Below are 13,788 nucleotides of genomic sequence, written 5' to 3' on the forward strand. Positions count from 1 at the left end.
AAAAATCCGGAAGAATCGATCGGCCAGGATCAAAAATATCATCCTGTGACCGTGGCAAACAATACGTGTCCCGGAACCCGGAACGCCAATAGCAAAAGCCATTCCAAAGGCCATAAGCACCACTGCCCCCATTGTTCGGCAACATATCCATTTTTAAGCCTGCTAAAGGTACACATACGCACTCATACCGGCGAAAGGCCATACAAGTGTCAAGTCTGTGACAAAGCCTTCCATTCATATCGTAATCTGGCAGAACACTCGAAAATTCACAATAAGGACCAACAGCATCAGTGTCCTCATTGCTCTTTAAAATTTCCACGGTTATATAAACTAAAGAATCACATCCGCACTCACACTGGAGAAAAGCCATACAAGTGTAAAGTCTGTGACAAAGCGTTCGGGACATCAGGCAACCTGGCAGTACATTCGAAAATTCACAATAAGGACAAACAGTATCCGTGTCCGCATTGTTCATCAAGGTTCGCACAGTTATCTGACCTAAAGAATCATATCCGCACTCACACCGGCGAAAAGCCATACAAGTGTAAAGTCTGTGACAAAGCGTTCAGGACATCAAAGAATCTGGCAGTACATTCGAAAATTCACAATAAGGACCAACAGAATCGGTGTCCCCACTGTTCATCTAGGTTCGCACAGTTAGCTAGTTTAAAGTATCACATCAATACTCACACCGGAGAAAAGCCATACCAGTGTAAAGTCTGTGACAAAGCGTTCAGCAGATCAGACAGTTTTGCAGTACATTCGAAAATTCACAATAAGGACCGACAGCATCAGTGTCTTTATTGTGCATCAACGTTCACACAATCGACTAATCTAAAGGATCACATTCGCACTCACACCGGCGAAAAGCCATACAAGTGTAAGTTCTGTGACAAAGCGTATAGATCACTAAGCGCTCTAACATATCACTCCAAAACAATTCACAAGAAGAATCAACCTCATTAATCATTTCATTTGTTCCTTCAAGTTTGTGTTAGAATTAGTTTGAATTTTGCATCTTTGAATACTGAAATGTATGAATTCGACGATAGCAGCTAGCAAAAGTTCACGAACTGCAACGATCGGCCCAATAAAAATAATTTTCCTTACAATCTGCGTTGTGAATAAAATAAGAAAGCTTTGAAGCAACGGCCCAAGAAGACTCTTCTGCTGTTCTCATGACATGATCGGAACTTGACGAGGCGTGTATGCGGCACGACAGTGAGGTCCTTCGTCCGTCGTCACGTTCGTCACGTCACGTCCGTTGGTGGTTCGTTGCTGGTTATCTTTGACCTCCGCTAGATAAAGATCTAGACAACTTCGAACTTTCGGTCACCTCCGCGATGTTTTTGGTAGGGCTGCTGATGAAGGTGCCACCATGAATTTGGTCCTGTTCTTTAAACGTTCCAGCACGAAGATAAAGAGGAGGCAAGCTAAGCTGTCCTCTTGGCGCAATCACTTGGTGTTAGCAAAGGGATTGAAGAGCTTTCGGATGGATGGAAGAGGTGATATGTGTTCTGCCTGTACTTAATCATATTTTCTAGGATCTGCCGCTTGGTGAAAATCTGATCAGTGGTAGACTTTCCTCTTCGGAATCCTCCCTAATAGTTGCCAACTATCTCATTAAATGAAGGGGCTAGTCGTTCCTTCAGAAAGAGGGAGAAGATCTTAAAGGCCCAATAGTTGCTACATAACAGCCTGTACCCCGTTTTGTGTATGGATTAGATAATGGCAAGATTCCAGTCACAAGGCATCGGTTCGCTATCCCACACACCAGCTACGATTCGGTGGATCCCGTGCCGTACTCTCTCCATGTTTTATGAGCTCAGCTACAATCCCGTCGGTTGTATTACATTATATGAGCAAGTATAAAATAAGACTAATCAATGAAAAGTATCGATATTGTTCCTGGTCGTAAATGACAACTTTTACAAAATAGAACAGTTTATCACCTCTCCTTTTATTTGTCTTTTCCTAACGAAGGCTAACGAAGACTCCACACCTGACCACACCTTGAGGTCAAGTTCATCAAGCTGTATAGGGGCTTCCTTCTGTTCTGCGAAAATCGCACGCAGCGCACGTGTGGCCCCGTATGTCCGCCCCGATGGAAATCGGACAATAATGAGAAAACAGTCGCGCGATCGGACTGAATTTGAGCTCGCCATCGGCCCTGCCGGAATGAGAATGACTGTGGCACCTGTCAGTCGGCCGCAGTCGGCCGTAAGTGATCGCGGTAGCCACAAACAGCAGCACCAGTAGCGGCTGTTCCGTACGATCAGCCACAACCGAACCCCTGGCGGCGGAGTTCACGTCGGTGGTCGGTGAAGTTGGTAGCGAAATAAATACTCTCTCGACAGCGGCTCGACGAGATAAAGAATGAAGGAGAAAAACCCAACCGCGGCCAGCAGCACCGCGGGCCCGCGATCGTTTGGCGCGTGATTTATCCACCAAACACCAACCTGCGAAACGGTGCTGGTGTGCTGGCGGGCTGGCGGCGCAGCAACCGGGGCTCTGATTAGTACGTGTCCCCAGGGGTCCGCCGGGCGAAGGATTACTAATTTCACGTTCAAGGGCACCCCGACAGACCCGGGTGCGGTCTCTCGCTGAAGGAAAATTATTGCCCCCAACTGACAGTCGAAGCCGGACGGACCGACCGAGAGCCTGGACGCCGGAGGAATGCGCGCTCCCTTTCGCTCATTATCGTTTGGAAGTGATTTAATGGGAAGAGACAAAAGCAAACACGCCCGCGCCACGCTGGTCTAGAAATCGGAATCTCTCGGACGCAAAGCAAAGGGCCCGCCCGGCTGGCCCCCGGGGGAGTTGCAAAGCGGTTTGCGATTTCCTTGTCCGCCGGCTCCCCGGGAAGACATGATGATTAATTATAATTGCATAATTAAATGATTTATGATACAGGTCCGTGCCGCCGATCGGAGGAGGTTCGGGGAGCGGTGCCCGGGTTCCGGACGCCCACCTTCTGCTGCGAAAGTTCTGCGTGATAAGCGCACCAGGCGCGCGGGTGCCTCAAGATTAATCCACCCCCGTTCGGTGGGTGGGTTGTGGGCAGGTGGCCGTGACAGGAGTCGTAAACGGTGGTGGCGCAGAAATCGTGACCGTTTCGATTGATATGACAGATCCTGCCTCGGGGTGGGGATCATAAGCTGCTGTTAGGGCTGCTGTGGCCACAGCGGCAATCGTGAGAAAGAAGTAGCCTTGAACCATTATAAAATCACCGACGACGACCGCCAATCTGGCCCGCTGCCGCCCGGTTGCTTGTTTTAGTTTATTTCACCTTCCCCGACTCTCCTTGACGGCAACCCCGCTCTCTCTCTCTCTCTCTCTCTCTCTCTCTCTCTCTCTCTCTGTCTCTTTCCTCCGCAGGGGCCCCGGTTTGGGGTACCTTTCCGAGTATTATTGGATCTCTATTATTGCGCTATCGGCCTGAAACGGGCTTCTGTTTCGGACCGGCACCCGGGGAGCGCGGGTTTCTGGGGGCCCGGATTTAACACAACCCAAGGGCGGCCCCCCGAGCGGAGCCAGGATGTATAATTTCGTCCGTAGATCTAGGCTACGACTCAATTACCGGACTCAAGCCCCGCGCGTGTGTTTCCTGGAGGGCACCCGGGTGCACCGAGCGCGTCAATTAGCGTGTCAATTCTCATTTCTTGCCGATTCGCGAATGGTTTGTTTGCGTAGCGCTTGCCGGCCGAGTTGGAATTAACTCGCGGCCCGTTCGACGCGGGTTCGTCTCTTCCCGACCGTCGTTGATGTCTTTCGATCGCAATGAAGCGATCGATCGGGTTGTGACCGGGAAGGGCCCCTGTCCCTTGAGGCACTCGGTCCGGTCAGCCCACGCCGGCCAGCACTACCTGTTGCATTCATGCATAAATTATGCTCCGATGCTGCAGGCGCCCACCGTGGGGAAGGAGTGCATAAAACGGTTCGCAGTCGGACCCCAAACGAAGCGCAACGCGCCCGTAGACAAACGACACGACGACACGGCGGGGTTCTAGCAAGGGGTGGAGAGGAAAGGGCCAGGAAAAGCATGTTAACCCATTAACCATATGGTCACGAGCGAAAATTTCCGCGCCTTTACAGCACCGGGGACGACCCACGCCTCTCACGGCCAAGGCCTTGTTTGGATGATGATGACGGTGCGCGGTGCCGTGTTGCCGGGAGGATCGATGTGTTGTGTTGCAATCTCCCCGGCCGCCGCACCCGGTTCGTGTCCCCCGTGCTTTTGGGGTGGACAGGTTTTGCGCACCCGGACGACCGGGCTCTCCGGCGAGCTTTCGCCCAAAGCCGCGATGAATCGCATCGCCGCTCGGTTGCGGCCTACGCCATCGTCGTCGTCGTCGGCCGGTTGGTCCGTTAGGTTTGCGTTTATGAGCTATGGGCGAGCATTATCCCGGAAATTGAGCACAAATTCCTTCCGCGGACCCCGGAACGGGGTGGCCGCGCAGAACTTGAATTGAAATAACTCGAGGACATGCCGGCGAAGATAATCAACTGGCGACAGCCGCGGCGCTCTCAATAATTCTGTCACACGGTGTGTATGACCCACACTCAGTCACCGACCCCGGCGGCGGCTTGACATAAAGCACCGAGTGGCCGTTTGAAATAAATGCGTTCGGTACACGCATCGGAGCCCGTCTCTCGGTCGATCCGAAATCGATCGGCAACGACGGCACCAACACCGGTAGTGGGTCCTTTGCGATGCGAAACGGGAGCAAATGGGTTGACCGACCCCCGGTTCCGACAACGACTCCGAAGGGGGCTAATAAAATGTTATTTTGCCCCTCCTCGGACGGTGTTTTCCGCTTTTCCGAGCCGGCGCCATATTGGCGGGTGAAATAGAGACATTAGCGCTCCCGATTGACGTAATGCGAGCCGCGGAATATTTACGATAATATTGCGCACGTCGGTGGCCCCGCTGCTGCCGGCTGACGGTGCCTGGGGCGCGCAGATATTTGCATCGGGGCCGAGCCCGATTCACGGCGACAAGAATGTGTGGCCGCCGCTCAGATCTTACGCCGAGGGCCCCGACCCTCGAGAGCGGTGGCCATTTGCATTTGATGATTTGTAGAACATCAAAATAAATGGATGTCTTTCGTGGGAATGTTCGCCGATCGTGTGGCCATTTAAGACCGTCTTACGCGAGTGCGAATGTTGTTGCAACACATACACATTTTATGGAACAGCTCGTTCTAAATGTTGTTTATTTTCTTCCACTTTCAGGTAATTGCCATCCCACTCACGACCGCCACTCGATCGAGCAGCGTAAGTAGCAGACTTGTCGTTGATCAACCAAGAACTCGCAACGCGCCCTTTTCTGGCCCTTCCAAATGCGATCGACCAACCCTGAAGTTTAGGGGTTGAGGCCATCCGATTCCGATCGTCGGCGGAAAATCGAGGGGAGGGAAATACGTCACTACAACAGGAACGCGCACAACAAAATAGAAAGGCCAACAGAAAATTGCGGCCAATCCACAGCGCGGGTGGCAATCATCGTAATAATAGTTCATTAATCCGTTGCCACGATCGAAATATGTGTTTCCCGTTGATTGAACATGTCCCCCGGGCCCCTGGGCCTTAGTGACAGTTTTGTGCCGCCGTTGCACCACCGTGGGTTGGTTCCCGCAGTATCGTGAGGACCCAAACTGCTTCCGCATAGCTGTGTGTCTATTAAGGGCCGTTAAGGGTGCAGCTTCGTTCCGGTTAAATTTGATTTTCGGAAACATTCATGGAACGGAATGGTCCTTTATAAAAGCTATCGGGCAACGGAAAGGACCTCCATTTTGGCGGTCGGCCTCTCGGTAAGATTGATATGTTGGTCGCGAAAACTTTATCTTTATTTTCAACCAGCAGCAACAAAAGATTGTTGGAATTTTCTCTTGGAACATTACGTTTGGCGTGCCGCAGGGCCAGCAGAGAAATGCCTGCGATGCCGTTACCGCTGGCCAATTGTGGGCCAAAAAATTATAAACCATTTAAGCTCGCCTGGGACCGGGAAAAAACAAGGCCACGCTCAATTAATCACGAATTCGAACAATCTTTCGGCCATTTCCCACGCGGGTTAAGGCCGTGCGCGGAATCGCGCGCAACCTCCACGTGGTGATTCAATGTCGCGTCGCGTAACATCGCAGGAAGAAGTAGAAATCAATTTGGGGTGTTTGGGGCGTCGTACTGCAAGACTGTCTCGATGGCCGCAGTGCGCTGTGTTTCGAATTGTTTGCCCCACACTCGAGTGCCCTTCGATGCGCGTGATTCGTTCTACATTCCTTATTCAAATGAGCCCCTAGATCGATCGATACAAATCGATCGCGAATGGGTTCTGTTCGGTGCGTGAACCATCTGAAGACTGAAACGTCGTAAAACAATCTCGAAACAGCATTGGAGCTCGCCACTGGCTCCTACTTTCAACATTGGTCAACTTCACTCATTGATCAGCCATTTTTAATGCTTTTGCAAATGATTTAAAGTCTGAAAAGCCACTTTTCGGAAAACATAACCTTCTTTGGGAATTGAAACTCATATTAATTTCGTTTTACTTTTCAGTCAATATTGGGTATTTCAAAAGTAGTTTTGAAACTATTTAAACAACTTCTATACCTAAGATTGGGGAAAAAGCAATCGGCGTTTTTCAGCTAACTAGTAGCTAGTAGCGTGTAAGTTTTTGGTTTTGGTTATTTTTTATGTTAAAGATGCACCTCGCTTAGGCAGACCCTTCGTCGAAAATGTCGATAAATTCACAGAAATAATCAAAGTTGATCAGCATTTTAGTAACCAGAGCATCGCCCATGAGCTAAAGATTAACTATCAAGTAGTTTTAAGCCATTTGCACAAAGCTGGATTCACAAAGAAACTCGATGTTTCGGTGCCACACCAATTAACTCTAAAAAACGTGATGCTCCATTTGCGTAATTTTGGCTAAACGGAATGAAATCAAATCATTTCTTATGCGGATGGGTACTGGGAATTAGAAATGGGATAAATACGGGCAATACTGTCTGAAAACGATCGTGGTCTAAGCGTGGTGAAGCTGCTTACCCGTTGATCAAACCAGGACCAACGGCCAGTAAGGTTCTACTGGGTAAATGGTAGGACTTACCGGAAAGGTACCGTTTATTATGACTTATATATTATTATGATATATATATTATTGTGAACTTATATATTTTTAAGTTGGATCTTTATTAGACATAAATGCTTGACGCAAATAAGAGTACAGAGATATTCCAAATTGCGATTGTGGCTATTTAATAAGTCTAAGGTATCACAATGATTGAGAAAGAAAATGTTTCGATTTAAATCTATTTTAATTATATGTTGTGCCACGTGGCATTGTTCTATATATTTTTCTGTAACATTTTCTTCGCAAGATGCCGTCACGTGGCGTGAAACTAGGTAGCAAAGTAAAGGAGTCAGGAAGATTGAACAAAGACAGGTCAACCCTGAAGGCAAGAGTCTCACGTTTTTTTTACAGCTCCGTGGCTCACGAAGACAGCCCGAGCCAGAGCCCGCCAGCAGCACGGAGCAGATCGAATATCGGAAACGAGGTGTCCATACTCTTCACTTCGAGGCTTCGAGCCCCAGCGCCTGTGCACTTGCTCCGACCCCGCTCGTGGTCGTGGTGACCTCATTCCCCGGTGGCTCTGGCCGATTGATATAAGCGTCGAATTTTCCTAAGCCCCAAAGAAGATCCGGGGTGCCCGTTGGGTAAAATAATACACTTTCTTCTCGTCGGTTGGGTCCGCCCGAACCGAAGGGACCCGAGAGCCCGGGCCGTGCAAAACCCTGACAGCGAAGCACTCCTCCGGCCGGTCGGCAAAAGGTCTCAAATTGCAGGTGTTCGACCCAGATATTACTCACCCATTGCGATCCCCTTTCGGCAGGGGCCTCTCGGCGGGTCTCGTATGACTTTGGCGTATCCCCTATCTCCAGCGGGCTCGCCGCATTATGTTCCGAAGCCGAAACCGACCACACCGAGACCGTAGCACCGTGGCCGTGGGGAGAAATCAATTTTCGTGCACAATGTCACCCAGCACAGCCGGCCGCCCGCTCCGGTGCCGGTGTTATGGCGGTTAGTTTGTTGGACTTCGCACGCGTCCAAGCCGGGGCTTGGCAGGCAACGTTTGGAGTCATGCAGAGCTAATTTCTTGCAAATCCCCATCCGCCCCGGTCGGCCCGGGCGGCCACCCGTAAACCCGTAACCTTTCGATGGCGGCGGTGCCATTTTATCAAAATGTTAAATAAATTATTCCTCTAAACTGTGTGTAGGCCTTCCAGGTGGACTCGTGGGAGGCGGCCCGTTTCATTCACTCTTTGTTTCACCGTTGCGCCAACGGCCAACTCCCGTGACACCAGCAGTCACGGGACGGCGTGGTGAGTTAGTGCCGCACGATAAGACGGGCGATCGCGCCCATACTCCACATCTTTGCGTCGGCGAGTAGCAAGTGAACGATCACTTGTCGCTCGATCGCTGGAGCAAAACACGCCGGCCACGGGCTGGCTGGGGCGCGATATGCATGCGCCAAACCCGACAAACCGTTTGTTAGCGCTTTATGCGCCGCGTTAAGCCGCTGATCAAATGCTACAAATTTATTACATTGTAAGCGGGGCTTATTAGCGTACGGCAAACGGAACGGATAAAAGGCTGACAAGCGCGGCAAATGTGGCACTCGGTTGATCCTTCTTTCGCCAGGACGGGACGGGACAACCACTAATTCCTTCGACAAATTTTATTACAAGAACTCAAGTCATTGGACAGCAAAACTCATTGTTTTGTTCGATTGGTTTCAAGATAGGGGACAAGTCAGGGCTTTTTGGTGGATAGTCTAAAACATTAGTTTATTGACTTTCGAGGTACTGCATTACTAGTTTGGCCTTGTGGATTGCTGCAGGATGAAATCTTCACCAACGATCCGCTTTCCTTCATGTACGCTAACTTCTTTCAGCAACAGGTTCAACAAGAAAGGTTCACCTTTCCGAAACCCTATGTAATATTTGAACCATAACCATGTGTCACTTATATATGGCCAATTGCTTGCTCACTATTATGTTTATCGTCAATATTCTATTAATAATCGATTTAGCTTCTTCATCGGGTACGATATTTCAAGAGCTCTGCCATTTTACAACCTCTGAAGCAATATGATGTGTTGTGAAATTTCGTTAAATCACCCTGCGTTTCTCAGCCTTTATTTTGCCTCTTGAATATAAAAACATGTTAAAAATCAAGCTATTATCACTCATTAATAACACAATCTACTGTAGTTGCTTTCTAACCGAGTAAAACGAAGTAAATTTGTGGCAAAAACCGAAAACTTCAAGCTTCCAACTTCAACTAAATCGTCTTCTTCCCTTCAGAACCGTAAACAATACATTCATCCTCTTAAAGCAATGATTCCAAGTGAAGATATATTTATATTTTATTTTTAACTCGTTATTCAAATATTCTGTGGCTAAGCTTCTGTTCACTATCCACTGTAGAACAAACCTTCTTCAAATCAGGCTGGAAACGACAACAAGAATCTTCTGAATTTCTGAATTTTATAGAAAACTTATATTTTAATTCACAGAAAAATTCCTATCCAGCTTTATACTAATTCAGCTTTTAACAAGAGTTGAAAGAAGGACAATATTTTGATGTCATTGGTCATAACACATCGCAACCAACCTTTTTCCATTTCCGATCCAACGGGATACCGATCCACTGTGCCCATTACTTCTTGAAACAATACAATCACCGTTATTCATCTTCCAACTCCGTATCGAGCGTGTTTGAAAACTCCAGTCCGGGGGTCATTCCGCCGCGGCCGTCGTTTGTTGAAGGAATATTTTAATTTGCCGAAACGAAATGTCACCCATTTTTGCGCCATTACGCCAGACGGAGGCGGATGGTCCACGCCACGACCACGCCACGCACACGCCACTCTTCCCATTTTCGGTAGTTCGCCACGTTCGCCAAGAAGCATCGCGCTTTTGGTGGATTATTTATTTGAGAAAAAGCTGTATCTTCTTCGCGTGGCACTTTGCGTGGCTTCCCACGCGATGCGCGTGCTGCATAAAGAAACTCAGGCCTGACGGACTGACCCCGCCGAGGAAGGACCGCAGTGGAGGCCAGTGCAGCGGTGCATCGAATTTCGGAGCCAATTAAAGATCTCCCACATAAACAACCGCACAGCATCTTTCGGGACGAGCGTGAAAATCAATAAACCCCAAACGCAGCGCGAAAGAATCCGACGGCCGCTTTTGACTGGCAGCGACATGGCATGCACATTTGCACCGATCCCGGGGCGCTCTCCGGGGCCTTCTTTATCGGTCACTCTATCCCATCGGAACGATGCCTCGTCGTTTCTTGCTTCTGCCAAGCCAACATAACGAATGGCATTCCGGGAACGGCCGCCAGCGACGGTGTGACCTTCCCGGCGTGGCGAGTGATAATGCATTTTTCTGCCCATTTTATGCCGTCCTTAAGTGATCTCCACATTTGCCCATTTGTTGGCCTTCTTTAATGTTTGCTCATATTTGATCCCCGCTCTCGAAACAACGGCCCCGTCGGGCTCGGGAAACGAAGCGGACCCCCAATCTCATATCACCCATCTGCCCGGTGCCCACCTTTAACCTTTCGCGGCTCCGGAGCTTTGTGTGGCTCCTTTTGGCGCACCGGCACGGGACTTGGACTTAATGAATTTTGGACAACTTGAAACAAAACTCCCTCTCTCTGTCTCTCTCTTCGCGGGGACACGTCGTTTGTTTTTCGTCGCGAATTTCTTTCCTCTTTCGGGGCTTTTTTTGTTGCTACTCTGTGCCCAAAAATCTCCCCCGGGCGAGTTCTTCGAGTCCCGGCCCGTCCTGTTGGGAAGGTGTTGCGCGAAGTATGGATGATGAGCATTATGTGCCACGACGACGACGACGACGCGGACGCGGACGACGGTGCGAGATTAATTTTGACGGACGCGTATAAAAAGGCGATGTTTAGTGGCAATTACTGTCGGAGTGGATTTTCACCTCGCGCGTTCCGCTCTCCCAGTGGCCCGGCGATCTTCCGGGCGCTGCAGCATAATGTTCTCACACCGTCCGACACGACCGTGACGATCGGGTCCCGCGATCATCGCCTTTTTCCGGAACGCATTAGTTTGGGGTCGGGTTTCTGTGTGGGGCTTTTCCACCCTTTTGCTCGCTTCTGGCTCAGCGCCGAGCGGGGTGGCCTCCGGTAGGTCATCAAAATTCTGTGCATCGCGCGCGAGAAAACCGACCGGAGAATGGGTTTCAATGAATTTTAATGCGTTTCCCCCTCCGGTCGGCACTAATTGTCCGTGTCCCGCGTCCGGCGCGTCCGAAATGTGCAAACTACCGAAAAATGGCCCCATCCCCTGGCTCGGGTCCGGCCACTCCGAGATTAGTCCGAGCCGGGAAATTGAATTCAAATCAGTAATTCCCGTGATAAGTACAAATATTTACAAATCAGTGGTTGCCCCTGGAATTTCACTTCGGCCACCGCGCCACGGTCCGGGCGATGATCAAATCAAATTAAAATTTCGACAAACCTTCGCGGTGGGTTCCACCGAACGCGGCGGCACGCAACTTGGGGAAACGCAATCGTTTGGGCAATCGGCCCGTGGATGCTTCGGTTTCCGGTTGATTGCGATTCGTTTTTTTTCTCTACTTTTTCCCACCTGGGGAAATCCGGAGCTTCGTCGGAATGTGAATTATTGATAATAACGCGACCACCATTTTCTAAACCGAACCCAACGAATGAACGGACGATGATTGATTGCAATTTGTGCTTTGTTTGGACGTGCGAGCGCACGATAATCGATTTTTCTTTAGAAACACACGCAAATGTTGCCCAAAATGCTGCTGGTCAAAGGTTATAGATGCTCTCGGGGGTGTGCTGGATTGGGGGTGGATTCGCTGATTAGCCCCAGAAGAAATGGGTGTTTTCTAAGGCAAATGCTCATAAGGGAACACGTAACGGACACAGCGAAATTTCACTGTTTCCACGTTGATGGCCCGCTGGCTGGTTGGGCGTTTGCATAAGGCGTTTGTGGTTTTGATGTTTACTTAAGATCGTTCCGAAGAAACATGATCAACTCTAAGGTTTTATAGTATTGAAAACGATCTACTTGGTGACGGTCAAAAGTTTTTTTCGCTGCAAAAAGCACATAAATAAAAAGTCACCCACAAATGAGATACATTCGACTATACGGTTTGATTTTACTCTTCTTTTAAACATTGAGCTAACATAGCATCAATCCAATATTTGGTTAGTTTTAATTTGAAATTGTCAATGCATTAGAATCTATTGATTTGTTGAAGTAATTGCTAAAGGTTAGCACTAACAACGACGCGCTACCTGTTCACTAGCAGCCAACAGCTCATTCTGCAGTCTGAGGAAACTGTTTCGCTCACATCTTGCGTTGAGACGGTCAAGGGGCATACACGCCTCGTCAAGCTCCGATGGGCTGGCCATGTCATGAGAACGGTAGAAGAGTATTCTTCGGCCGTTGCTTGAAAGATTTCTTATTTTACTCAAAACCCAGTTTCAAAGGAAATTTAATTTTATTGGGCCGATCGTTGCAGATTATGAACTTTTGCTAGCTGCTATCGTCGAATTCATACATTTTAGTATTCAAAGATGCAAAATTCAAACTTATTCTAACACAAACTTGAAGGAACAAATGAAATGATTAATGAGGTTGATTCTTCTTGTGAATTGTTTTGGAGTGATATGTTAGAGCGCTTAGTGATCTATACGCTTTGTCACAGAACTTACACTTGTATGGTTTTTCGCCGGTGTGAGTATTGATGTGACACTTTAGACTAGCTAACTGTGCGAACCTAGATGAACAGTGGGGACACCGATTCTGTTGGTCCTTATTGTGAATTTTCGAATGTACTGCCAGATTCGCTGATGTCCTGAACGCTTTGTCACAGACTTTACACTTGTATGGCCTTTCGCCAGTGTGAGTGCGGATATGATTCTTTAGGTCACATAACTGTGCGAACCTTGATGAACAATGCGGACACTGATACTGTTTGTCCTTATTGTGAATTTTCGAATGTACTGCCAGATTGCCTGATGTCCTGAACGCTTTGTCACAGACTTTACACTTGTATGGCTTTTCGCCGGTGTGAGTGCGGATATGTCTCTTTAGGTGAGCTGACTGTGTGAATTTTGATGAACAATAGGGGCACTGATGCTGTTTGTCCTTATTGTGAATTTTCGAATGTACTGCCAGATTATTTGATGAATGGAAGGCTTTGTCACAGACTTTACACTTGTATGGCTTTTCGCCAGTGTGAGTGCGGATATGATTCTTTAGGTTAGATAACTGTGCGAACCTTGATGAACAATGCGGACACTGATACTGTTTGTCCTTATTGTGAATTTTCGAATGTACTGCCAGATTGCCTGATGTCCTGAACGCTTTGTCACAGACTTTACACTTGTATGGCTTTTCGCCGGTGTGAGTGCGGATATGTCTCTTTAGGTGAGCTGACCGTGTGAATTTTGATGAACAATGCGGACACTGATACTGTTGGTCCTTATTGTGAATTTTCGAATGTTGTGCCAGATTCGCTGATGTCCTGAACGCTTTGTCACAAACGTTACACTTGTATGGCTTTTCGCCGGTGTGAGTGCGGATATGTCTCTTTAGGTGAGCTGACCGAGTGAATTTTGATGAACAATGCGGACACTGATGCTGTTGGTCCTTATTGTGTATTTTCGAGTGTGCTGCCAGATTACGATATGAATGGAAGGCTTTGTCACAAACTTTACAC

The 13,788-nt window shown here is 48.6% G+C and overlaps 1 protein-coding gene across 1 annotated transcript in view; it reads right to left on the minus strand.

Moving 5' to 3' along the window:
* LOC131211751 (zinc finger protein 239-like) overlaps nt 1–13,788 on the minus strand; it is a gene marked incomplete at its 3' end in the record, with an annotated part of 32,086 nt that overhangs the window by 13,404 nt on the left and 4,894 nt on the right. The window contains exon 2 of the mRNA XM_058205349.1: nt 12,903–13,214. Within this exon, the coding sequence (XP_058061332.1) occupies nt 12,903–13,214 (312 nt within the window). The remainder of the gene's footprint in view (nt 1–12,902; nt 13,215–13,788) is intronic.

Source organism: Anopheles bellator, chromosome 2 (genome assembly GCF_943735745.2).
Source record: "Anopheles bellator chromosome 2, idAnoBellAS_SP24_06.2, whole genome shotgun sequence".
NCBI classification, from domain to species: Eukaryota; Metazoa; Arthropoda; class Insecta; order Diptera; family Culicidae; genus Anopheles; species Anopheles bellator.